The 25,116-nt window shown below is 35.7% G+C and overlaps 4 protein-coding genes and 1 pseudogene across 4 annotated transcripts; 1 reads left to right on the plus strand and 4 right to left on the minus strand.

Annotated features, from left to right (window-relative positions):
- Nucleotides 1–45: 45 nt before the first annotated feature.
- Nucleotides 46–2,888, minus strand: LOC113770893 (cytochrome P450 CYP72A219-like). Its single transcript, XM_027315513.1, has 5 exons — nt 2,609–2,888; nt 1,914–2,131; nt 1,507–1,751; nt 614–986; nt 46–471 (listed from the first exon to the last, which is right to left on the minus strand). The coding sequence occupies exons 1-5, from the start codon at nt 2,886–2,888 to the stop codon at nt 46–48; spliced, it is 1,542 nt and encodes a 513-aa protein (XP_027171314.1).
- A 2,586-nt stretch (nt 2,889–5,474) lies between these two features.
- Nucleotides 5,475–8,086, minus strand: LOC113770892 (cytochrome P450 CYP72A219-like). The gene is made up of 5 exons (XM_027315511.1): nt 7,767–8,086; nt 7,315–7,532; nt 6,826–7,070; nt 6,143–6,515; nt 5,475–6,019 (listed from the first exon to the last, which is right to left on the minus strand). Exons 1-5 carry the CDS (start codon nt 8,047–8,049, stop codon nt 5,594–5,596), a joined length of 1,545 nt encoding a protein of 514 aa, XP_027171312.1. The 5' UTR covers nt 8,050–8,086; the 3' UTR covers nt 5,475–5,593.
- Nucleotides 8,087–8,967: 881 nt separating this feature from the next.
- On the minus strand, nt 8,968–12,469 carry LOC113770891 (cytochrome P450 CYP72A219-like). Its single transcript, XM_027315510.1, has 5 exons — nt 12,148–12,469; nt 10,912–11,129; nt 10,394–10,644; nt 9,735–10,119; nt 8,968–9,579 (listed from the first exon to the last, which is right to left on the minus strand). The coding sequence occupies exons 1-5, from the start codon at nt 12,437–12,439 to the stop codon at nt 9,154–9,156; spliced, it is 1,572 nt and encodes a 523-aa protein (XP_027171311.1). The 5' UTR covers nt 12,440–12,469; the 3' UTR covers nt 8,968–9,153.
- Nucleotides 12,470–15,285: 2,816 nt separating this feature from the next.
- Nucleotides 15,286–18,054, plus strand: LOC113771834 (annotated as a pseudogene).
- Nucleotides 18,055–18,990: 936 nt separating this feature from the next.
- Nucleotides 18,991–21,689, minus strand: LOC113770593 (cytochrome P450 CYP72A219-like). The gene is made up of 5 exons (XM_027315104.1): nt 21,340–21,689; nt 20,875–21,092; nt 20,391–20,635; nt 19,725–20,094; nt 18,991–19,602 (listed from the first exon to the last, which is right to left on the minus strand). Exons 1-5 carry the CDS (start codon nt 21,620–21,622, stop codon nt 19,177–19,179), a joined length of 1,542 nt encoding a protein of 513 aa, XP_027170905.1. The 5' UTR covers nt 21,623–21,689; the 3' UTR covers nt 18,991–19,176.
- Nucleotides 21,690–25,116: the final 3,427 nt, after the last annotated feature.

Raw genomic sequence — 25,116 nt, forward strand, 5'->3', positions numbered from 1 at the left:
TTCAATGAGGAGGAATAATCACAATTAGTAACACAGAACAACACGCTACATCTTGTGCAAAATTAAGTGAGCTCCAAACTGGGGTTGGAGTGTTACGGCTGAATAAGGAGCATGGGAATAAGATGGTGAGAGTTCGAGGGAGAAGCGTTGCAAAGCCATGGCTAGAACCAATTTTGCTTCCAACATGGCAAAGTTTTGGCCAATGCAGATACGAGGTCCCCAGCCAAATGGGAAGAATACAACTTGGCCCTTTGTTGCATGTGAGACTCCATCTGCAAACCTCTCTGGCTTAAATTCCTTGACATCCTCGCCCCATATTTCAGGGTCATGATGCAATAATATTGTTGGTACGGTCAGTAGCTGTCCAGACAGGAAAGTTAGATTTCCTGGTTTAGTTTCTTCAGCGACTGTTCGACCAAGAATAGGAAATGGTGGGTATAGCCTTAAAACCTCATGTAAGATCATTGTAACCTGTGATAAATCAAAGAGACTGATTAGATTTAGAGCTACATGAGAAGCCTCGGTTAATCAGTAATTCAAGAACATTTTGGATTAAGAGTTCTTTTTTAGCTAGGTACATTTTGTCATGGCATTGGGTACATAATCGACTTACAATCCTCAGGCGATTTAGTCCATCAAAATCTGGTATGTTTGTCCCAAAATGTTGCAAAACCTCTTCTCTAGCATGTTCTTGCCAGTCCGGATACATGCTCAATAAGATCATTGTCCAAACGAGCAGCACAGCAGTCGTCTCCTGCCCAGCAAAATAGAACAGCTTGCACTCTTCAACGATTTCTTTTGTAGTCATGCCAAATTCTTTGTCAGTTTCTTGAGAACTGGATTCAAGTAATAAACTCAACATGTCATCATCACTGGCTTCCCCTGTTCGCAGTGCATTTAGTCTAGTCCTGATAATTTCCCCAATTGAATCATTAACTTCTTTCGCGATTTGTTTCATTCTTCTGTTCCTTTTAGTTGGCAGGAACCTGTGAAACATAATCATGTTAGCAAAGTGCCACAAGGGAAAAAAAATCTTTGTTTAAAATGCTTTTTTGCATTTCATTTCCTCGAAATATTATTATAACACGTTTTTCACTCACTTTTCGTTTATAGGATAAATTTTGTATACGCTAACAGTGTATACACAAGTAGAGCTTAATGCATAACATATATGCAAAACATAACAATCAAATGTAAATTGTGATTAGTTATAATAGACTGGTAGATTGTAGTTAAACAAGTTTATCATATTGGGCAGTGAGCATGTGATACGTGTATAAATAACTAAAATTTACCAAGTATTCAGAATTTGTTTACCAAACCCAAAAAAAAAAATATTCTTACATTGACAATGTATGCACGAACTGATTTAGATGTATAATAAATATGTAAAACTTAGAAATGAGATTTATATTTTGCACATATGTCATGTACTTAAACTCGCTAGTATATATTCAATAAATGTAAAAAAGATTAATCCAACACAATATTGCAAAACTACTTTGCCTCAACCCGGGAATATACATGGACTGTACAGCCTTCACCAAATGTTGGGCTTGTTCTGTCTGCAACTCAAAGATCCTTCGTCCCTGTTCATATTTGCTGCCAAATGCTGTCCTTGAAATTGCATCACCTGTCATAGTCTGAAGATGGGGCCAAACATCCAACTCAATTGACCCTTTTGCGGAAATACCCTCCTCCCATTTGCTCAACATCTCACTTGCACTTTTGTAAAATGCTGGTTCCATAAGCTATATCCCAAAAAAGGAAAAAAAAAGACAGAGGAGTGATTAAAAAAAGAAAAAACTCCATCAGTATACATACTTCCTAATTTTAGGAATCCTTAGTTTTTTATTTTCTCAATAATTATTTTTTTCCAGTAAACAAATACGTAGGAGAAAATCAGAAGAAACCTTCAACTTCTCCATGTGGAAAGCTTGGTTGAGGAGCTTTCTGTGTTTGGCCCATTTCTCCCCTTCATAGACCAGTGTCCCTTGGGCGAGCAATTTGGAAAGTGGATGGAATTGAGGCTTTTGAAAAATTTCCATCTTTTGTGTAACTTTCCTTGTGATTTCTGGATCCATGATTAGCATCGTTGGTTTTGGCCCAAACCATAAATAGGCATTCTTTCCTACAAATCCAAATATATATCACACAAATCAACCGAAATTCAAAGCAACAATCCGTACTAATTATGCTAGAGTAATTGACTAATGGGGTAAATATAGTTTAGGCATATGGGGTGCATATGGGTGTGGTCCAAAACTTGACCCTCAGGTCCCTAATCTGACTCAAGATTGTAGAATCGTACGATAATTTAAAACTAATTTTCGATCCTACTAACAATCTGGATCGTTAGCCTTGATCCGAATCATAGGATCGTACCAATCATACGATATCCACATCGCGATCCTAACAACTATGATCCGACTCTCAAACATTCACCTTTCCCATTGATAAGTAATGAAGTCTGTCATGAACCAAAAGACAAAAAAAAAAGGGAACTCTAGGGTGCAACTCAAGCGATATTTTTATGTGGGGTGCAGTCTAAAATTTCTATTTAAAGGAAATGTGAATTCTCCATTAGCAGAGGAGTACACCAACTTACCATACTTATTAACAGTTCCTAGAAAATGAGGTATAACTCTTGGTACGATGTCGTCTGAGAGACTGATAGGCTTGGAGTAGGCTTCTTGGAACAAGGTTCCTATCTCTTTGAAGTCTCCATAGAACAGCTTGTAAGGGTTCCCTTTAAAACCCTGTTGTTTGAGATGCTTCTCAAGCTTTCTGGGCTTAAACCATACCCAGCTCAACACTTTCCATGCCAATACTGAGAGAACAAGACAAGAAGAAACAAGTACAATCATGAAGCTGTGGGTTGTTTTCATTTTGAATTTTTTGGTAATGTGTTTTGTGTTAATTGTCAACCTTGTTATCTCCATATATATATATATACACACACACACATATTTATACAGGGTGCTTGGGGTGATCAGGATTATTTTAGTCATTGTACAATTAAATATAGCAGCTGATACGTTTACTTGGAGAGGAAGATGTCTTAAGAAAATGGAACAAATGTTGAAAAAATTGGCTGTTTCTGCATAACAAGGCAGACCGGCCAATCGAGTTCTAGTATTCCTAATATCATATGAATAAGTGGATGAGCTCAATGAAGGTGACAAGTCAAGCAAATATGACCCTTAATTGGTATTTAGCAGTAACTTAACATGAGAGACGAAGAACGTCCATATAGTACTACTACTATAAGATCTCAAGGCTGAAAAATTGCTTAACTCAGAAGGATGGAAAACTGGAAAGAGTCAATCCCTATCTCTTGTCATCATGATACGAATAAGGATTAAAAATTTGGGAAAGGATTAAAGGAGCCAGCACTAACCAAAGCCTCTGAGATGGTAGCAATTGGCCTGGAGTTCATTTAATCATCAACGGGCATAGACCATGATTTCTTTTCAAAGAATTTGCCTCAGGTTTCGATATCTTTTTTAGTTTTGGTAGTGTAAGTCTATTATTTACCAACCTCCTTTTTCTCCATGCGTATTTGTAATGGCTGTGGCCGTCCGGAGATCATCAAGTTATTATAATTGTTTACTGCAATCACAAGCTGGTCCATTTTTTTTGGGGCGAGAGATAAGAGGAAAAAAAAACCAAGAACCAAGAAGAGTTCATTTATCACGTTAAAGAACGAAGAAAACTCGGGAAGTATTTGTTTAGCATGGCAAGGGTGACCAAAAAAAATTTTGATAACACAAGTCTCTATTACATCCGTATTATAGTCTTTGGTTCGTGTAAATTTTGCAATATTTGGTGTATCTGTTTATTGGGTTAGTGTAAGCTGAGACTTGCACCAAAAATTTGCAAGACTTAGCACTAACAACACACAATTTAATGTAAGTTTTGATGTTATCAAGTTATGTAACAAGTAATTGAGATCCTCGATATTACTTTTTCAGTGATAATTCAGTGTTATCTTTAAAATTATGTCAAGTATTCAATTAATTTAATTTATTATTAAAATTTAATTTTAACTTAAATTAACTAAACACTTAGAATTGGATGAAGGAGTGATACCAAATTACCACTGATTAATTGGCACCGATTTTTTTTTTGGAACATACCCTGATTCGAGTCATTTTGGATTCGACTCAACACACCAAATCAAAGGAATACACCGCGGCTCCACACAACACACCCAGGCAAGTCACGGGAGTTCACGTCCAAGATAAGATTCAAACTAGAACTAAATAAGTCCTTAAGAGTTCAGTTATCACTGGACTATCCGTGGGAGGCCGAATTGCTTATTTGGTGTAACAAGAACTTGAAAGACCCACTGCACACGTTGGGTTGCGCCTAACGTCTGTGGTACTAATTCTTCGGGGGTTCCCATGCCATGTGTCATGCCACGTTGGATTTCTTGTTAGTGAGTGGGTCCCATTTCATTGATGTTAGAGTGGCGTAGGGCACCCGCACTAATAGATCCACACGGCGGCCATGATTTGACAAAAAAATGTAAAATTCATATCATAATTTATATATCGATTTCAATATCATATGTAAAACTCATAAAATTTTATTTTATAATTATAAATTTAAAAGTGAATTACATTCCAAACAATGAAATTACATTCTATTGAATTGGACAAAAATCATCTGGAACAGTTTTTTTGATGACTATCCGGGCTCTTGGTCCGATCGATATTGTGTGACATGGATAATTAAGATGTTTTACAAAATATCAAATGTTTTTAAATTGGTAGTATGAACCATTCTGAATTCCCTATTCATGAACTAGTTCAACTTACGTTCGAGTTTTGAATTATTCAAACTTCCCTAAATCTTGAGTTATTAAAAAGAAAAAGAAGAGAAGAGAAAAAAATGAAAGAAATTTTAATGTTGTTTGGAAGCCAAAAAGATCTTAGTCTAATGATTAAAATTTTTAAAATTCAAGATTTAGAGATCTTGATCTCCAAAACTTTCCCGCTTCTTAAATCTCATCCCTTCCCTACTAAAAATTTTTTAAAAAAATGTTTGTTTAGGAGTTTAGGAAAAAGTAAAAGATAATTTTAGATATCAATGTCAATAAAATTTTTTCTAGCGGACATTTAAAGATAAAATTAATATGTTAAAAAGTTTTTTTAATTTTCGTTAAGCTTTCCTTATCTTTGGACCGAATTTCTTTTTTTTTTTTTAAGTGAGTATTTCTTCTCTTTAAAAAAAAAAAAAAAAAACTTTAGCACCAACGCTATCCGTCAAATCAACCACTTCAATTTCCTTTCTGTCCTACATATCTCTCCCTATTCTTTCTTTTTTGGCCAAATTTCCAACTCCCAAACTAAGCCTGAATTCATTCTAAAGTGGTTTATATATTGTGGTGCATAAAAAAACGATAAAGAAATACCAAGGCTATGATTTCTTGAAGCATAGAAAATTAGGATATTATTGTCATAATACAACCTCCACTGAGTTTCTAAGTTCCACACATAAAATGGTCTGATGCAAAATCTGAATGAAATTGTGAATCATGTCCTCCAAGTTCTCATTAATCAGGAGGAACCCTCACAAGTAAAATAGACTACAGCTTGTGCAACATCAAGTGAGCCCCGAACTGGGGTTGAATTGCTACGCTTAGGTGAGGGGCATGAGAATAAGATGGCGAAAGTTCAAACGAGAAGCGCTGCAGAATCATAGCTACTGCCAATTTTGCTTCCAACATAGCAAAGTTTTGGCCAATGCATATGCGAGGTCCCCAGCCAAATGGGAAGTATACAATTTGGCCCTTTGTTGCACTTGAGACTCCATCAGCAAACCTCTCTGGCTTAAATTCCTTGACATCCTCGCCCCATATTTCAGGGTCATGATGCAATAATATCACTGGTAGTGCCAGTAGCTGTCCAGCAGGGATAGTTAGATTTCCTATTTTAGTTTCTTCTGCAACTGTTCGACCTATATTAGGAAATGGTGGGTATAGCCTTAAAACCTCATGTAAGATCATTGTAACCTGTGACAGATCAAAGAGACTAATTAGACAATTTATAGGCAAATTAGAACAAAGCATCAGTGAATTGGAACGTTTTTTTTCATTGTATGATTTGTCATGAAATTCGGTACATAATTGACTTACAATCTTTAGCTGATTTAGTCCATCAAAGTTTGGCATGTTAGTCCCGAAATGTTGCAAAACCTCTTCTCTAGCACGTTCTTGCCAGTCAGGATGCATGCTCAGTAAGATCATTGTCCAAACAAGCAGCACAGCGGTGGTCTCCTGCCCAGCAAAATAGAACAGCTTGCACTCTTCAATGATTTCTCTTGTAGTCATGCCAAATTCCCCGTCAGTTTCTTGAGAAGTGGATTCAAGTAATAAACCTAATATGTCAGCATCAATGGCTTCTGCCGCTCTCAGTGCCTTTAGTCTTGCATTGATAATTTCCCTGATTGAACCTTCAACTTCTTTTGCAATTTGTTTCATTCTTCTGTTCCTTTTAGTTGGCAAGAACCTGTGAAAGCATAATTACGTTAGCAAAGTGCCAAAAAGCAAAGAAGGAAAAATGGAAAAAAAAAAAAAAAAAAAAAAACTCTGTCTTTGTTTGATTTGCTCTTTTGGAAAAGTTTCTTTCTCCCAACATATTATTTTAACACGGTTTCCAACCACTTTTTTAAATCACTCATACACTACAAAATCCATGCATAGCAAAATGGTAGATTTTAGTTATAGCAGTTTTATCATATTGGGCAAGCGAACTTGAATTGTACCCATAAATGACTAATTTTACTTTTTATTCTTTTTTGGTTGTAAAATGACTTTACCTCGACCCGGGAATATATATGGACCTTGAAGCCTCGACCAGATGTCGAGCTTGTTCTCTCTGTAACTCGAATATCTTTCTTCCTTCCTCATATCTGCTGCCAAATGCTGTTCGTGAAATTGCATCGCTAGTCATAGTCTGAATATTGGGCCAAACATCAACCTCAAATGACCCTTTCACTGAAATCATCTCCTCCCATTTGCTCAACATCTCACTTGAACTTTTGTAGAATGCTGGTACCATAAGCTGCATCCAATAATAACCCATTTGGATTCCTATTTTCTAGAGTTTTTGTAAAAAAAAAAATTTATTGCAACGATTTGATGCATACAAGGCAAAAGGTGATTAGGTAAGGCATTCACGAAAAAGGTAAAAAAAATTTTGGAGAAAAATCGCATTCCAAACAAGGCTACGTAGGCATAGGTTTTTTTTTTCTTTACAATTATTTTGTATTTTCAGTAAACAAATGTGAGAAAATTAGAAGAGAAACCTTCAACTTCTCCGTGTGGAAAGCTTGATTGAGGAGTTTTCTTTGCTTTGCCCATTTCTCCCCCTCATAGACCAGTATCCCTCGGACCAGCAATCTGGCTTGTGGATGGATTCTAACCTTTTGAAAAATATCTATCTTATGGGTAACTTTCCTTATGAGTTCAGGATCCATGATCAGCATCATTGGTCTTGGCCCAAACCACAAATAGGTATTCTTACCTACAAATCAATAATACACTGACTTTTTTTAAAACCAAAAAAGAAAAAAACCTAAAAGTCAAGTTAGCAATCAGTAATAGTGAAATCCGAGCTAGGTAAAGTGTCAATCTTTAGAAATAAACTTAGCTATGTTAAGCAACTGAGCCCAGAAATTTATACTTTTTACTCACTTAAAATCACTTATGGGAATCAACGAAATGAATTAGTAGTAGATTGGATTGGATAACAACTTACCATATTTATTAACAGCTTCTAGGAAATGAGGTACAATTCTTGGTACGATGTCGTCAGAGAGACTGATAGGCTTTGAGTTGGCTTCTTGGAACAAGGATGATATCTGTTTGAAGTCTCCATAGATCAGTTTGTAAGGGTTCCCCTTAAAACCTTGTTGTTTGAGATGCTTCTGGAGCTTTTTGGGCTGAAACCATGCCCAGTTCAACGCTCTCCATGCCAATACTGAGAGAACAACACAACAAGAAGAAACAAGTGCAATCATGAAGCTGTGGGCTGCTTCCATTTTGAGGTTTTGGTTTTCTTTCTTTTCTGGGTTTATTTGTCAACCTCCTTGTCTCCATATTTATAAAGGGTGATTGGGCGAAGATTATTTTAGTTACTGTTGGTTGAATTCAATTGCCAGCTGTTGCATTCAGTCGTGGTAGTGGACAAAGTATGTGTCCTAGAAAAGGAGGAAGAAAATTAAGTCGGAAAATCAGTAGTTGCTTCAGCACGACAAGGCTGACTGACCCAATAGTGATAATGTGACCAGTCCAGCAAATCTAACCCTTAATTGGTAAATAGAAGTAACGTAACAAGAAAGACAAGGATTGTAATTTTCTTTGAGTTTTTGTAGAAAAATGCATTGTAACGATTTGATATATGTGAAATAAAAAAAGTGCTTGAAAAATGTATTCGTAAAATACATGTTCACGGAAAAAGTAAAAGATTAATGCAGAAATTCCTACTACATTAATTGCTTTTGTGCTCTACAATTCCAAAGTAAGTTAAAGCAAGTAAGAGGAAGTCCAGCTCTATGGTTAGATCCCAGTTCGGCTTGGTTCACCAACTTGCTAAATCAAGCCAACTAGTTAAACGCAACTTGAATAGCATTTTATGTTCGATAACATTTAAATTCACTAAAAAAAACTCGTTCAAATTCGATTCGACAAATAAACAAGTCAAGTTTGAATAAAATTTGAAACTTGTTAAAATAATCAAAAAAAATTGAACGCTAGAGTATTCGATTTAATTAGATCATTTAGTGTAATTTTATAAATCTCAAGAGAGGTTAATGTAATTTTACAAACCTCAAGCGAGATCAGTGAAATTGTCAGAAACCTCAAAGAGGCTTCTGAAATTATCCCAAAGTATAATTGCACAACAGTAATATTAACTGCAGTAGTAGTTCATAATGACTCTATTGATTTTCTTTATCTAAGCAAATGAAAGGTCTCTATAAACAGTATGTGATTAGATGTAATATCACTCTTCTGTACGCGAGAAATATAATTTTATACCAATCTAACGTTAATTTCCAAGCAAAATTAAACATACAAGGGGCTTTATGTCGGTGATAGATAAACTGTTGCCCCAAGGACTAACAAGTCACATATAGGCATGAACACTATATTTTCCGCAGAATCAAGTGAGCTCCATGCTGGGGTCGAAGTGTTACTGCTACCCGGGGAGAATGAGCATAAGATGGTGAAAGTTCCAAGGAGAAGCGTTGCAGAATCATAGACATCGCCAGTTTTGCTTCCAACATGGCAAAATTTTGTCCAATGCAAATGCGAGGTCCCCAGCCAAATGGCCAGAACGCAAGTCGGCCCTTGGTTGCATGTGATACCCCTTCAGCAAACCTCTCCGGCTTAAATTCCTTCACATCCTCGCCCCATATATCAGGGTCATGATGCATTAACATTATTGGCAGCACGAGTAGCACCCCAACCGGGATAGTTAAATTTCCTAATTTAGTTTCTTCGACAATTCTTCGAGCTGTTGCAGTAATCGGTGGACATAACCTTAAAACCTCATGTAAGATCGTGTTGACCTATGAGAAGAGAACAAAAATTGTGAGAGTAATTAGATCTCCAAGTAGATGAAAATTTTGGACGAATTTCTTTAGTACGCATCTGCTGTTATTAGTGCAAATTTTTTAAATCAATGAAACGACCATTGTTATTTATTAAAAAGGAATTGACTCACAATTTTGAGCTGATTTAGCCCATCAAATTCTGGATCGTTTGCTCCAAAATGTTGCAAAACCTCTTCCCTAGCACGTGCCTGCCAATCGGGGTACCTGGAGAGGTAGATCATTGTCCAGACAAGTAGTGCAGAAGTAGTCTCCTGGCCAGCCAAATAGAACAGCTTGCACTCGTCAATGATTTCTTCGGTAGTCATACCATAGTCCTTGTTTCCATGCTTCTCAATTTCTTGAGAATTGGATTGAAGCATTAATCCTAACAAGTCGTCCGTACGGGCTTGTCCTGCTCTCATTGCTTTTTTTCTTGTGTCGATCATTTCCCGAATTGAATCATTAACTTCTTTGGTAATTTGTTTCATTCTTCTGTGCCTCTTGGTTGGCAAGCACCTAAGTAAATACGCGTAATTTAGCAATGGGGAAAAAGAAGAACTAGGTTTGCCACTATTCTTTTGGCCCCATTTTCAGAAGCATTTGGGCGCATCTCCAACATTAAAACTGCCACTTAAAGGTAATCTTTAATTTATCAATCTTGATCCTAGATGATGACAAATTGTACGAATAGTATGATAAGTACTTCCAAAGAGAAAAAAAAAAATGCATGATCAATGTTAATTATCACAATTTCATTGAGCTAGCACCCAAGAATTCATGATCAATTTACCTAAGTCCTGGGATGTAGATGTACACCGACCCTCCAGCCTCGACCATATGCTCAGCTTGCTCTCTCTGGAGCTCAAAGATCCTTCTTCCTTCTTCATAGTTGCTGCCAAATGCTGTTCGAGAAATTGCATCGCTGGTTAGAGCTTGAAGATTTGGCCAAACATCCACTTCAGCCGACCCCTTTGGTGAAACAACTTTCTCCCATTTGTTCACCACCTCACTTGCACTTTTATGAAAGCCTGGGAGCATAAGCTATTTATCCAGAACAGATAAACATGATCAATGAGAGAAAACACTCCACTGAAGGACAAATGGATGGATTTGTCTAACAGGTGTCTAATTGATACTTATCAAAAAAGAGATTTCAGTTTTTTTTTTTTTTTTTTTTGAAAATTAGAATTAGACATGTATAAAGGAAAAAACGTACGTGAGACCATGCATTTACATAGTATTTTGGAGTAAATTAGGGACACTAATGACCCATTAGATAAATCCATAAATGATTAAATTAGAGAGAACCTTCAATTTCTCAATATGGAAAGCTGGGTTGAGGAGTTTCCTGTGTTGGGTCCATTTATCCCCTTCATACCTCACTATTCCTGGAGTCAGCATTCTTCTAAGTGGATTTCCATGTGGCTTCTGGAAAACATATACCTTTTGTGTAATTTCCTTTACTTGCTCAGGGTCCATGATCACCATGGCAGGCTTCGGCCCAAGCCATAAATATGTTTTCTTTCCTGGAAACCACAATATCATGTATTATAAAAAATAAACCACCTCTTTTGGCTCAAGACTAGAAAGTATTGAAAATTGAGACCTGAATTCATTAAGTTATTGAACTATTAAATATTAAATCTGATACATTTAAATACACATTTAGTGATAAGTGAATAATTTATCACTTAATTTTGAGAGTCGGATGTTCAATTTTTTATTATCAAACCTTCTGAATATGTTAAGACCTGATTCCATTAAATTTAAATTAAACTAAAAAAGAGTCTAACAAAGATAAAAGAAATATAAAGTGCATTGAGGGTGTCCTTATCGTAGTAGCGAGTAGGACGCAATATCAAGCGTATTAATGCTAAAAAAAATGGATTAATGCCATTTATGACAACTATGAGCTCTAAAATATAGTACATCAAAAAAGTTTGCCCCTTTTCGAGAACTGAACTTTTTAAACTGTTTATGAATAGTGGACAAATAGTTTTCTTGACTTTCTACACTGTCCCTGACCAAACTGCCCAAAATTGGTCTAAAGCAATTGATTGAAGCTGCCCAAATACTAGTTTCTAGAAACTAGTCAACAATGTTCAGCCCGTTTAAGTAATAAATAAAAGACCCCAGCTCTCATAATGTTGCGTGCAGCAGCTGCTACAATCCATCCATAAATGCCCACTCTCAGTATTAAGTGCCTTTAATTGTCTTGATAACTTGTGTTGGGCCCACTTATTAAAAATGAAGAAAAAGGAAAATCATATTCCCTCCTATTAGTACTACATTATTATTTTATTGAAAATTATATCTCATTCAATTTTTTTATAACGTCACAAGGAAAAAGAGAAAAGAAATGGTCACAAATATTCTTTTTTTTTTTTTCTAATCGATATTGAGTCATAAATCTCGTACAAGGTGTGGATGAACAGAATCTGCTTTTTATTTTTCTTAAAAAAAAAAAGGGGGAAAAGAAATCATATTCATAGGAGGTAGAGGGATGTATATTGAGGTGATGAAGCAGAGGCGATAAGAACATACCATATTTCTTAACGGCTCCAAGATATTGAGGAATAACTCTTGGTACGATGTCGTCGGAGAGATTAAGATTCCTGGATTGGGCTTCTTTATGCAGGGTTGACATCTCTTTGATGTCTCCATGGAGCAGCTTGTAAGGGTTTCCCCTGAAACCTTGTTCTTTCAGAAGTTTCTCCAGCTTCTTCGGCCTAAACCATACCCAGTTCAAAGCTTTCCATGATACTGCTACTACTACCAGAAGAAGAAGACCAGAAGAATACACAGTAGTATAGGTTGATAGATTGGCGGTTTCCATGTTGTGTTTTTGTTTTCTTGCTTTTTCGTTTGTTGGTTTTCTTGTAAGATTTCTACCTCTGTAAGTTGTGTGTATATCTATATTGGAGCGGGGGCGATGATCTCATTTACTCCACTTCGAGACAAAGGAACTGATTTAAAAAAAAAAAAAAAAGAGAGATGATAATTGTCAAAAGAGAAGGGAGAAAAGTTGGACATCTGTGCTCAGCAAATTTGACCTAGATGATGTTCCGATATGGCTGTGATACATCAGGTGGAGCCTATTTCAAAATTTTGGATTTTAGAGCAATTATCCGGTGCAGATAAAGCTGGCGAATTTCGTTAAAATGAGAAAATATCACAAAAGTGGTGTAGATTGGGGTTGGATTCTAGTTTAAGAAATCGCCATAAATGGTAAAATAGGATTCATCAAAAAATTATTTTTAAATTTCATTTTTTTTAGATAGAGGAAGTAAAAGGAGGGATTTTTTTTTTTTTATTTATTTTATGAATAGGCTTCTTCGCACCTCAAATGAGCGGCAAAGCCTTTATTGTAGAAAAGGATTGCCGCGCGGTTTGAGGTGCGGCGATCCTAATTTCTAAAAAGGAATCCCGCAAAGCCCAAAAATTCTCCAAAACATATTTTTCAATGAATTATTTTAAATAATATTTCGCTTCCATCATAATCATATTTTTTTAATTTATTTTTTTATATTCTTAATTATCTTTTTATCTAACATATATCATATCACAAAAAATACTATAATAATTATTTCAAATAATATTTTAAATAATACTCTATCCAAACACATTCGCTTTTGCTTGCAACGCAAGGTCAATGGGACTGGTTCGCCACGTGTGCCGCCAATACTTTTAGAGCTGAAACATGTTCCGAAAGGACCAACTGATGCCACCCTAGTGACATTAGAAAGCTCTTCAGCAAAAGCCTTGGAAACTGCATAAAATATTGAAATTTCCACCATTGCCTCTCTTGTCAATGGCCAACAAGTACAATCATGAAGCTGCGGGTTGTTTTCATTTTGAATGGAACAAAAGTTGAAAAAATTGGCTGTTTCTGCGTGACAAGGTAGACCAGCCAATCGAGTTCTAGCATTCCTAATATCATATGAATAAGTGGATGAGCTCAGTGAAGGTGACAAGTCAAGCAAATATGACCCTTAATTGGTATTTAGCAGTAAGTAACTTAACATGAGAGACGAAAGAACGTCCATATAGTACTACTACTATAATAAGATCTAAAGGCTAAAAAATTGCTTAACTCAGAAGGATGGAAAACTGCAGGAAAGAGTCAAGCCCTATCTCTTGTCATCATGATACGAATAAGGATTAAAAATTTGGGAAAGGATTAAAGGAGCCAGCACTAACCAAAGCCTCTGAGATGGGAGCAATTTATTGACCTGGAGTTTCATTTACCCATCAACGGGCATAGACCGTCATTTCTTTTCAAAGAATTTGCCTCAGGTTTCCATATCTTTTTTAGTTTTGGGAGTGTAAGTCTATTATTTACCAACCTCATTCTTCTCCATGCGTATTTGTAATGGCTGTGGCCGTCCGGAGATCATCAAGTTATTATAATTGTTTTCTGCAATCACAAGCTGGTCCATTTTTTTTGGGACGAGAAATAAGAGGAAAAAAAAAACAAGAACGAAGAAGAGGTCATTTATCACGTTAAAAAGCGAAGAAAACTCGGAAAGTATTTGTTTAGCATGGCAAGGGTGACCAAGAAAATTTTTTTGATAAAGGATCTTCTATGACACGCCTCCGTTACACCCCTATAATTTGGTTCGTATAAATTTTGCAATATTTGGTGTATCTGTTTATTGGGTTAGTGTAAGCTGAGACTTGCACCAAAAATTTGCAAGACTTGGCACTAACAACACACAATTTAATGTAAGTTTTGATGTTATCAAGTTATGTAACAAGTAATTGAGATTCTCGATATTACTTTTTCAGTGATAATTCAGTGTTATCTTTAAAATTATGTCAAGTATTCAATTAATTTAATTTTAACTTAAATTAACTAAATACTTATCATCGGATGAAAAAGTGATACCGAATTGCTGATTTGATGTAACAAGAACATGTGTGGTACTAATTCTTCGGTGGTTCCCATGCCATGTGTCATGCCACGTTGGATGTCTGGTTAGTGACGGGTCCCATTTCTTCGGCACCACACTAATAGATTCGCACGGTTGATTTGACAAAAAAAAAAAAATGTAAGGTCTATATCAGAATTTATATACCGATTTCAACGTCATATATGAGACTTATAAAATTTTGTTCTATGATTACAAGTTATTAAAAATGAGATAAAACTGAAAAACCATCAAGAATAGTTTTCTTGATGACTATCTAAGCTCTTGCTCCGATCGACATTGTGTGACTAGGGCAAAGGGTAATTAAGATGTTTTACAAAATATCAAATGTTTTTAAATTGGCAGTATGAACCATTTTGAATTCCCTAGTCATGAACTAGTTCAACTTACGCTCTGAGTTCTGAATTATCAAACTTCCCTAAATCTTGAGTTATTAAAAAGAAAACAGAAGAGAAGATAAAAAAAAATGAAAGAAATTTTAATGTTGTTTGGAAGTCGAAAAGACCTTAGTCTAATGATTAAAATTTTTAATTTTCAAGATTTAGAGATCTTGAGTTCTAATTACCTTTTCTGCTTCGTAAATCTCATCCCTTCCCTACTAAATTTTTTTTTTTAAAGATTGTTGTTTAGGAGTTTAGGAAAAAGTAAGATAATTTTAGATATCAAATGTCAATAAAATTTTTTCCAGCGGGCATTTAAAGATAAAATTAATACGTTAAAATTTTTTTTTAAGGTTCGTAAGGCTTTCCTTATGCTAGCAATTTCACCATGTTTAATTGCCCTTATAGTTTGTGCATGGAGGGCCCTGAACTCTTTATGGTTGAGGCCCAAAAAGCTAGAGAAGTGCCTTAGAGCAGAGGGTCTTTCCGGGAATTCATACACACCAGTCTATGGAGATTTTAAAGAAATGGTTTCGATGATTGAAGAAGCTTATTCCCAGCCAATCAATCTTTCTGATGATCTTGTTCCCCGAGTTATACCGATGGTCACCAAAACCATCAAGAAATATGGTATAATCTATTGAATTCTTAGTGCAGAGACTTCTTGATATTGTGAATTTGTGATGTAAGATCATAAACGATAGCATTTTTTTCACGACACTATGTCGTTGGTTTCCTGTTTTTAGAAATTCTGCCGGTGGATATATTTTCTGTGTCGACTTCGTTGGTTTAATTTGCTTAGCATGTCGATTGCAGGTGGCAATTCCTTCATATGGCTTGGCCCATATCCTGCAGTCATCATCCTAGATTCTGAATCTATATGGGAGATCATGGTGAAATATAATCTCTTCCAGATGCCTCACTTTCACCCGCTTGGCAAATATCTGATCCAAGGTCTAGTAGCATCTGAGGGCAAGAAATGGGCAAAACATCGAAAGATAATCAATCCTGCTTTCCATCTAGAGAAGCTCAAGGTTTTACTTAACGTCTCTTTATCAACTGCAAAGTCATCTGTGTTAATTCATTGGAGATGATCATATATTTTGAATAACTGATCTTATGCTTAAATATTGAATGATCTCCTACAATTTACAATATACTTCCCTTATTTCCTGATGCAATTTTATCCGCAAGAAGAATGTAAATCAAATTTCATCTGTAAAGTAGACATCCAATGCTGACATTGTAAACCAACAACTATTAACCTGAGAAATTATTTCTTTTCGAAATATAGCACTAACTAGGCTTATCATTCATTCCTATGAATAGCTGATGCTACCAGCTTTTCATTTATGTGCCACCGAAATGTTGAGCAAATGGGAGGAAAGTGTTTCACCAGAAGGAACCTGTGAATTGGATGTTTGGCCACACCGGCAGACTTTAACCAGCGATGCAATTTCTCGTACAGCATTTGGTGGTAATTATGAGGAAGGAAGAAAGATCTTTAAGCTTCAAAAAGAACAGGCAGAGCAGGTTATGACTGCTGTAAAATCATTCTATTTTCCAGGATCAAGGTAAAACTTTCTCAATGCATCTTCACGTTGTATGGACATGAAAAGCACACTACTTGCGGGAGTTTGAGTATCATTCCAGATTGAAAATTTTGACATTCCTGATTTCAAAGTTGATTCAGTCAGTTTCGCTTCTTATCTATTGGTTTTTGCCAACTAAGAGGAACAGAAGGATCAAGGAACTTCATAAAAAAGTTGGAGCTGCAGTAAGAGAAGTTATTGATGAAAGATTAGAAGCAATGAAAGCTGGGGAATCAAGTGATAACGACTTACTGAGCATACTACTGGAGTCTAATCTTAAAGAGATTGAACAAAAGGGGGATAAAGTTTTGGTTTGAGCATCAATGATGTCATTGAAGAGTGCAAACTATTCTATTTTGCCAGGCAGGAGACAACCTCATCATTGCTTGTATGGACATCGGTTTTACTGAGCAGGCATCAGGAATGGCAATCCCAGGCTAGGGAAGAGGTTTTGCAAGTTTTTGGGAGAGATGAGCCAAATTTCAATGGCCTCAATCTCCTCAAAGTTGTGAGTTCCTTCCATATGTTACCATTGGCATGATCTGTTTGAAGTTACCTACCTGTTAGAACTTAGAAGAGTGCGTGTCTTCAAATGAAACTCTTGATTGCAGAAAAGAACATTAACATTCAGCTTATTCTGTTCTGTATACATTTTTCAGTCTTTTACAGTAACACAGCTCTGTTATGCTTTAGACCATCACTACATAGTAAATTTCAGTAATCTTCCTTTCTGCATAGTTTATGATGACATATGGTTTCCCTTATAATCTTTATTGCAGGTGACAATGATCTTGAACGAAGTTTTAAGACTATACACTCCACTGCCTGTAATTGATCGAACAGTTCAGGAGGAAACTAAAGTAGGAAAATATACTTTCCCATCTGGGGTGCGGCTCATGTTGCCAGTACTCTTACTGCATTATGATGTCGAAATATGGGGTGACGATTCAGAAAAGTTCAATCCAGACAGATTTCGTGAAGGAGTATCAAATGCGACAAAAGGCCAAGCTTCATTCTTCCCCTTCGGTTGGGGACCTCGAATATGTATTGGACAAACCTTTGCTATGATTGAAGCAAAATTGGCTATGGCAATGATTCTCCAGCGCTTCTCCTTTGAACTTTCTCCATCCTATACTCATGCTCCTTACACCATAGTTACAATTCAACCTCAGCATGGTGCTCACTTGATTCTACGCAAATTATAGCATGAAGAACTTGTCAACCCATACTATATTGATTTTTATGAGTAACCATATGCAATTGCTCTATCTTTTTTTCCCAATCCATACTTCGTTGTCAATCCTTATGCCAACTGTAACAAAAAGTGATCCATCATTTCTTCTTCTTCTTCAATGGATGTAAGGATCAAGAATATGATTCCAGTGGTGATCCTTCATTGATCTCTATATTTGTCTGTGTATCCGTGTTTCAATAACTGTACATGAGCGAGACATTGTGGGAGTACTCTGAACAGTGATACCTTTACCTGTTACTTGTGGTTAGGTAATTCTGCATCACCATTCTCCAGAATCTATTATCCAGTCATTGACAAATGACAATGTAAACTTCGTCGATGCGAATACTTTTCTGTATTAGTTTTTAAAAGAACTATTTTGTATGTGAAAGACCACTTGCTTCCAAGTAGCAAACCATCTAATACTTCCTGGTCTTAAAAAAGAAAAGGTCCATTTCTCATGACTCACGATTTTCCTTGATGTTGAAGGTTGTTATTAGTCCCTACATCACATTTTTACAAGATGAACCCTATTCTCCATTAAACAAAGGACGTGCAACTTGTACTGAAGAAGGTATATTGTTGACCAATTGTGCCAATGTGTCATGAGATACAGCAGGAAAAATATCAGTCAACAAAGATTTATTAATATTGAGATATAAAACCTGCTCTAGATGGTATGTTTGCAGGCTGATTTCTGTTTCTCATACTCAAAGCCTCAAACTCTGTGATCAACCATGACAGGGTTAACGTGTTGCACCAGATGGACCAATGCTGATAAATCCTTCTTCCTGCTAATGATCCCTGGCACTGGTACAACTGTCTCAGTACTTTCAAATTCCATATACGTCAAAGTCTAAGCTCTGTACCAATTCAGTCATACCCCAACCGTTGCTAGTTCCACTGTGTCTCTTATCAACACATTTGAAAAGACTATTTTTGCCTTCATTAGCCACAGTTTCTCCCTTTTATTGGGTAGAATGATGCCTACGCCTACAATGCTACTTCCAAAGGCTCCATATACTAATTTTAACCCTTTAGATATCAGTTTATACGCATAACCCTAATAAGTATTATGCTGTAAATCAAGGATAAATTACTAGTAACCCCTTATGGTTTCACTCATTACCGTATGTCCCCTAGCATTTATCTCTCCCTTTTCTTTCTTTTTTGGCCAAATTTCCAACTCCCAAACTAAGCCTGAATTCATTCTAAAGGGGTTTATATATTGTGGTGCATAAACTAAACGATAAAGAAATACCAAGGCTATGATTTCTTGAAGCATAGAAAATTAGGATATTATTGTCATACATTCAACCTCCACTGAGTTTCTAAGTTCCACACATAAAATGGTCTGATGCCAAATCTGAATGAAATTGTGAATCATGTCCTCCAAGTTCTAATTAATCAGGAGGAACCCTCACCAGTAAAATACACTACAGCTTGTGCAACATCAAGGGAGCCCCGAACTGGGGTTGAAGTGCTATGCCTTGGTGAGGGGCATGAGAATAAGATGGCGAAAGTTCAAACGAGAAGCGCTGCAGAATCATAGCTAGTGCCAATTTTCCTTCCAAGATAGCAAAGTTTGCGCCAATGCAGATACGAGGTCCCCAGCCAAATGGGAAGTATACAATTTGGCCCTTTGTTGCACTTGAGACTCCATCAGCAAACCTCTCTGGCTTAAATTCCTTGACATCCTCGCCCCATATTTCAGGGTCATGATGCAATAATATCACTGGTAGTGCCAGTCGCTGTCCAGCAGGGATAGTTAGATTTCCTATTTTAGTTTCTTCTGCAACTGTTCGACCTATATTAGAAATTGGTGGGTATAGCCTTAAAACCTCATGTAAGATCATTGTAACCTGTGACAGATCAAAGAGGCTAATTAGACAATTTATAGGCAAATTAGAACTAAGCATAAGTGAATTAGAACGTTTTTTTCATTGTATGATTTATCATGAAATTTGGTACATAATTGACTTACAATCTTTAGCTGATTTAGTCCATCAAAGTTTGGCATGTTAGTCCCGAAATGTTGCAAAACCTCTTCTCTTGCACGTTCTTGCCAGTCAGGATGCATGCTCAGTAAGATCATTGTCCAAACAAGCAGCACAGCAGTGGTCTCCTGCCCAGCAACATAGAACAGCTTGCACTCTTCAATGATTTCTCCTGTAGTCATGCCAGATTCCCCGCCAGTTTCTTGAGAAGTGGCAAGTAATAAACCTAACATGTCAGTATCAATGGCTTCTCCTGCTCTCAGTGCCTTTAGTCTTGCATTGATAATTTCCCTGATTGAACCTTCAACTTCTTTTGCAATTTGTTTCATTCTTCTGTTCCTTTTAGTTGGCAAGAACCTGTGAAAGCGTAATTATGTTAGCAAAGTGCCAAAAAGAAAAGAAGGAAAAAAGAAAAAAAAAAACTCTGTCTTTGTTTGATTTGCTCTTTTGGAAAAGTTTCTTTCTCCCAACATATTATTTTAACACGGTTTCCAATCATTTTTTTAATCACTCATACGCTACAAAATCCATGCATAGCAAAATGGTAGATTTTAGTTATAGCAGTTTTATCATATTGGGCAAGTGAACTTGAATTGTACCCATAAATGACTAATTTTACTTTTTATGCGTTTTTGGTTGTAAAATGACTTTACCTCGACCCAGGAATGTATATGGACCTTGTAGCCAAGACCAGATGTCCAGCTTGTTCTCTCTGTAACTCGAATATCTTTCTTCCTTCCTCATATCTGCTGCCAAATGCTGTTCGTGAAATTGCATCGCTAGTCATAGTCTGAATAGTGGGCCAAACATCAACCTCAAATGACCCTTTCACTGAAATCATCTCCTCCCATTTGCTCAACATCTCACTTGCACTTTTGTAGAATGCTGGTACCATAAGCTGCATCCAATAATAACCCATTTGGATTCCTATTTTTCTAGAGTTTTTGTAAAAAAATGTATTGTAACGATTTGATGCATATGAGGCAAAAGGTGATCAGGAAATGCATTCACCAAAAACATAAAAAAATTTTGGAGAAAAATCGCATTCCAAACAAGGCTACGTAGGCATAGGTTTTTTTTCCTTTACAATTATTTTGTATTTTCAGTAAACAAATGTGAGAAAATTAGAAGAGAAACCTTCAACTTCTCCATGTGGAAAGCTTGATTGAGGAGTTTCCTTTGCTTTACCCATTTCTCCCCCTCATAGCCCAGTATCCCTGCGACCAGCAAGCTGGCTTGTGGATGGAATTTAACCTTTTGAAAAATATCCATCTTTTGGGTAACTTTCCTTATGAGTTCAGGATCCATGATCAGTATCATTGGTCTTGGCCCAGACCACAAATAGGTATTCTTACCTACAAATCAATAATACACTGACTTTAAAAAAAAAAAACCTAAAAGTCGAATTAGCGATCAGTAATAATTGTATTGCAACAACTACACACCTCCAATGTGAAATCCAGGCTAGCTAAAGTGTCAATCTTTAGAAATAAACTTAGCTATGTTAAGCAACTGAGCCCAGAAATTTATACTTTTTACTTACTTAAATCACTTATGGGAAATCAACGAAATGAATTAGCAGTAGATTGGATAACAACTTACCATATTTATTAACAGCTTCTAGGAAATGAGGTGCAATTCTTGGTACAATGCCGTCAGAGAGACTGATAGGCTTTGAGTTGGCTTCTTGGAACAAGGATGATATCTGTTTTAAGTCTCCATAGATCAGTTTGTAAGGGTTCCCCTTAAAACCTTGTTGTTTGAGATGCTTCTGGAGCTTTTTGGGCTGAAACCATGCCCAGTTCAACACTCTCCATGCCAATACTGAGAGAACAACACAACAAGAAGAAACAAGTGCAATCATGAAGCTGTGGGCTTCTTCCATTTTGAGTTTTTGGTTTTCTTTCTTTTCTGGGTTTATTTGTCAACCTCCTTGTCTCCAGATCTATCACGGGTGTTGGGAGAAGATTATTTTAGTCACTGTTGGTTGAATTCAATTGCCAGCTGTTGCATTTTGTCGTGGTGTTGGTCATAGCCTGTCAACGGGCTGGGTTCAAGTCAGAATTTATTATTATTCCTGATTCGGACCTGGCATACGCTTTATCCGACGTGTCTTTTATTCTATATTTCAGATCCGAATTCGATAGGTCTCGGATTCGAGTCGGGTCTACCCGAAAAAAATCTATTAAACCTTACAATTTCTAACAAAAATGAGAAAAAATTATATTTGTAAACTATTTTTTAACTAATACAAAAAAAAATCAAATAAGAAAAGAAATCAAATTGACCTTACTCAAATATATTACCCTAATCAAATTATATTGATAAGTATATATTTTTTAAATTATTAATCCATTTATATCCGAATCCGGGTCGAATACGGGTCGAAATACTATATTCCATATCCGATCCGTTTTTTTTTTTGTTTGGCAAAATGAATCCGGATAATGGAATTAAATCCCTACTCGTAGCCGAAATAATTTGATGGATCCGGTCCGAATCCGGATCTAGATTCGAACCGTTGACAGGCCTAATTGTGGACAAAGTATGTCCCAGAAAAAGAGGAAGAAAATTAAGTCGAAAAATCAGTAGTTGCTTCAGCACGACAAGGCTGACTGACCCAATAGTGATAATGTGACCAATCCTGCAAATCTAACCCTTAATTGGTAAATAGAAGTAACATAAAATGAAAGACAAGGATTGCAATTTTCTCGAGTTTTTGTAGAAAAATGTACTGTAACGATTTGATATATGTGAGGTAAAAATGTGATTGAAAAATATGTTCACGAAAAACGTAACCATTTTTTGTTGAAAAATTTCTTTCTAAATAAGGTCTTATTTAGATTGTAGTTTTCTAAGAAAAAACTTTTACGCTTTCTAGAAGTATATTTTTAATTTTTTTATTTCATGTATATCAAATCGTTATCATACATTGTTTTATAAAAATTGCAAAAAATAGCAATCTAAACGGGATAATAATTCCTCCTAAGACTGGAAAAATAGCATGCGTGTGTGTGGATGTGTGCGTAAATCAAGGTCACCTATAGAATCCCAAATCCACAGGGTTCCCCTCCCAGCTCAAGTCCTACATGTGAGAGTCAGCCAAGCCAACAATACAAGTGTTGGGCTACTAAAATCATTTAATGGCTTCAAATAAGCCTTAATAATATCTGATAATCCATACTCCAATTCAGATAGAGGAAGCCGATTATTCAAAATGGCTAGTAATTAGCTTGTGAAGATATTAAGTGTGTTCAACTAAACCTTTTCAGAATTAAGAGATAGGAACACCATCTTTATCATAAAAGGATGGATTGACCTTCAGCCTGAAAACTGAAAAGGAGTCATCGGCAAGATCAGTATAAAAGGAAGAGACGGATCAACAAAAAAAAAACAATCACGACAAAAGCTTCGCAGCTTGAACAACTCTGTTCCACTTTTTTTTTTCTTTTTTTTGAGCAGAACTGGTGATTTTATTGATAGGAACAGAAATCTTGTAAAAGATTAATGCAGAAATTCCAACTACATTATTAGCTCTCTACGCTATACAATTTTAAAGTAAGTTAAAGCAAGTAAGAGGAAGTCCAGCTCTATGGTTAGATCCCAGTTCGGCTTGGTTCACCAACTTGCTAAATCAAGCCAACTAGTTAAACGTAACTTGAATAGCATTTTATGTTCGATAACATTCAAATTCAATAAAAAAAAACCTCGTTCAAATTCGATTCGACAAATAAACAAACCAAGTTTAAATAAAATTTAAAACTTGTTAAAATAATCAAATAAATTTGAACACTAGAGTATTCGATTTGATTAGGATCATTTAGTGTAATTTTATAAATCTAAAGGGAGATTAGTATAATTTTACAAACCTCAAGCGAGATCAGTGAAATTGTCAGAAACCTCAAGGGAGGCTTCTGAAATTATCCCAAAGTATAATTGCAGAACACTAATATTAACTGCAGCAGTAGTTCATAAGGACTCTATTGATTTTCTTGATTATCCAAGAAAATGACAGGTCTCTATAAACAGTATGTGATTAGATGTAATATCACTCTTCCATATGCGAGAAATATAATGTTATACCAATCTAACGTTAATATTCACCATTAGAAATGGAAGATAATTCTTAGTACCAAGTGAAATCATTTGATATATAGACTAAAGTTGACCTCCAATCAGGCATAGATGGTGAATTATTTCGTCAATGATATATTCCTACAAGGACTAAAAGTATATCATCATGTCTATAAAAGTTATTTAGACGTGATTCTATACTGTTATGTTCAAAGAAAAGAGATACATTAATATTGCATGAGGCTGAAATTAATTTCCAAGCAAAATTAAGCATACAAGGTGCTTTATGTCGTTGATACATAAGTTGCCCCAAGGACTAACAAGTCACATATAGGTATGAACACTATATTTTCTGCAGAATCAAGTGAGCTCCATACTGGGGTTGAAGTGTTACTGCTACTCGGGAAGAATGAGCATAAGATGGTGAAAGTTCAAAGGAAAAGCGTTGCAGAGTCATAGACATCGCCAGTTTTGCTTCCAACATGGCAAAACTTTGTCCAATGCAAATGCGAGGTCCCCAGCCAAATGGCCAGAACGCAAGTCGGCCCTTGGTTGCATGTGATACTCCTTCAGCAAACCTCTCCAGAAGTGACGGAGCCAAGACTTTTTTCTTGGTGGGGCCAAAATTTTTTCGAACAAAATTATTTTAACATGTTATGTTCAAAATAATTTTTATTTATTTAAATATATGACATGTTAAAATATGAAATATTAACTTTAATTTTAAAGATATGTCTATTTCATAAATATAGAGCATAGTTATAACTAAAATTAAGACAAGAAATAACATTTTATTAAATATCTTATAACATCACAAACCACCTAAGTTGCACATTATGAGAAGATGCTCCAATATGTCACTTGTGCAAAAACAAAAATATAACTATGCAATATAAATATAACTATTTTCAATTAAAAAAAAAGATAAAAGTTATGTTAACATACTTGAAATTTCATCCTCTTTTATTAAAAGTAAATTGAGCTTTACGTTCTTTCATAGAACTAAATTCATCTACAATTGAATCAATGTTAAATTTTCGAACAACTTCATTTTTTATGTACATTTTTAGGCAATCATTCAAGAAATGATCTGTTATCTTGTTTTGGAGCTTTGTTTTGATTATCTTCATAATTGAAAATGTCCATTCTATAGACTATAGAATGGAGCCAAGATTTTTTCCTTGGGAGGGAGGCCAAATTTTTCTGAACAAAATTATCTTAATATGTTATGTTCAAAATAATTTTCATCTATTTAAATATATGACATGTTAAAATATCAAATATTAACTTTCATTATAAAGGTAT

Source organism: Coffea eugenioides, chromosome 5 (genome assembly GCF_003713205.1).
Source record: "Coffea eugenioides isolate CCC68of chromosome 5, Ceug_1.0, whole genome shotgun sequence".
Lineage (NCBI taxonomy): Eukaryota > Viridiplantae > Streptophyta > Magnoliopsida > Gentianales > Rubiaceae > Coffea > Coffea eugenioides.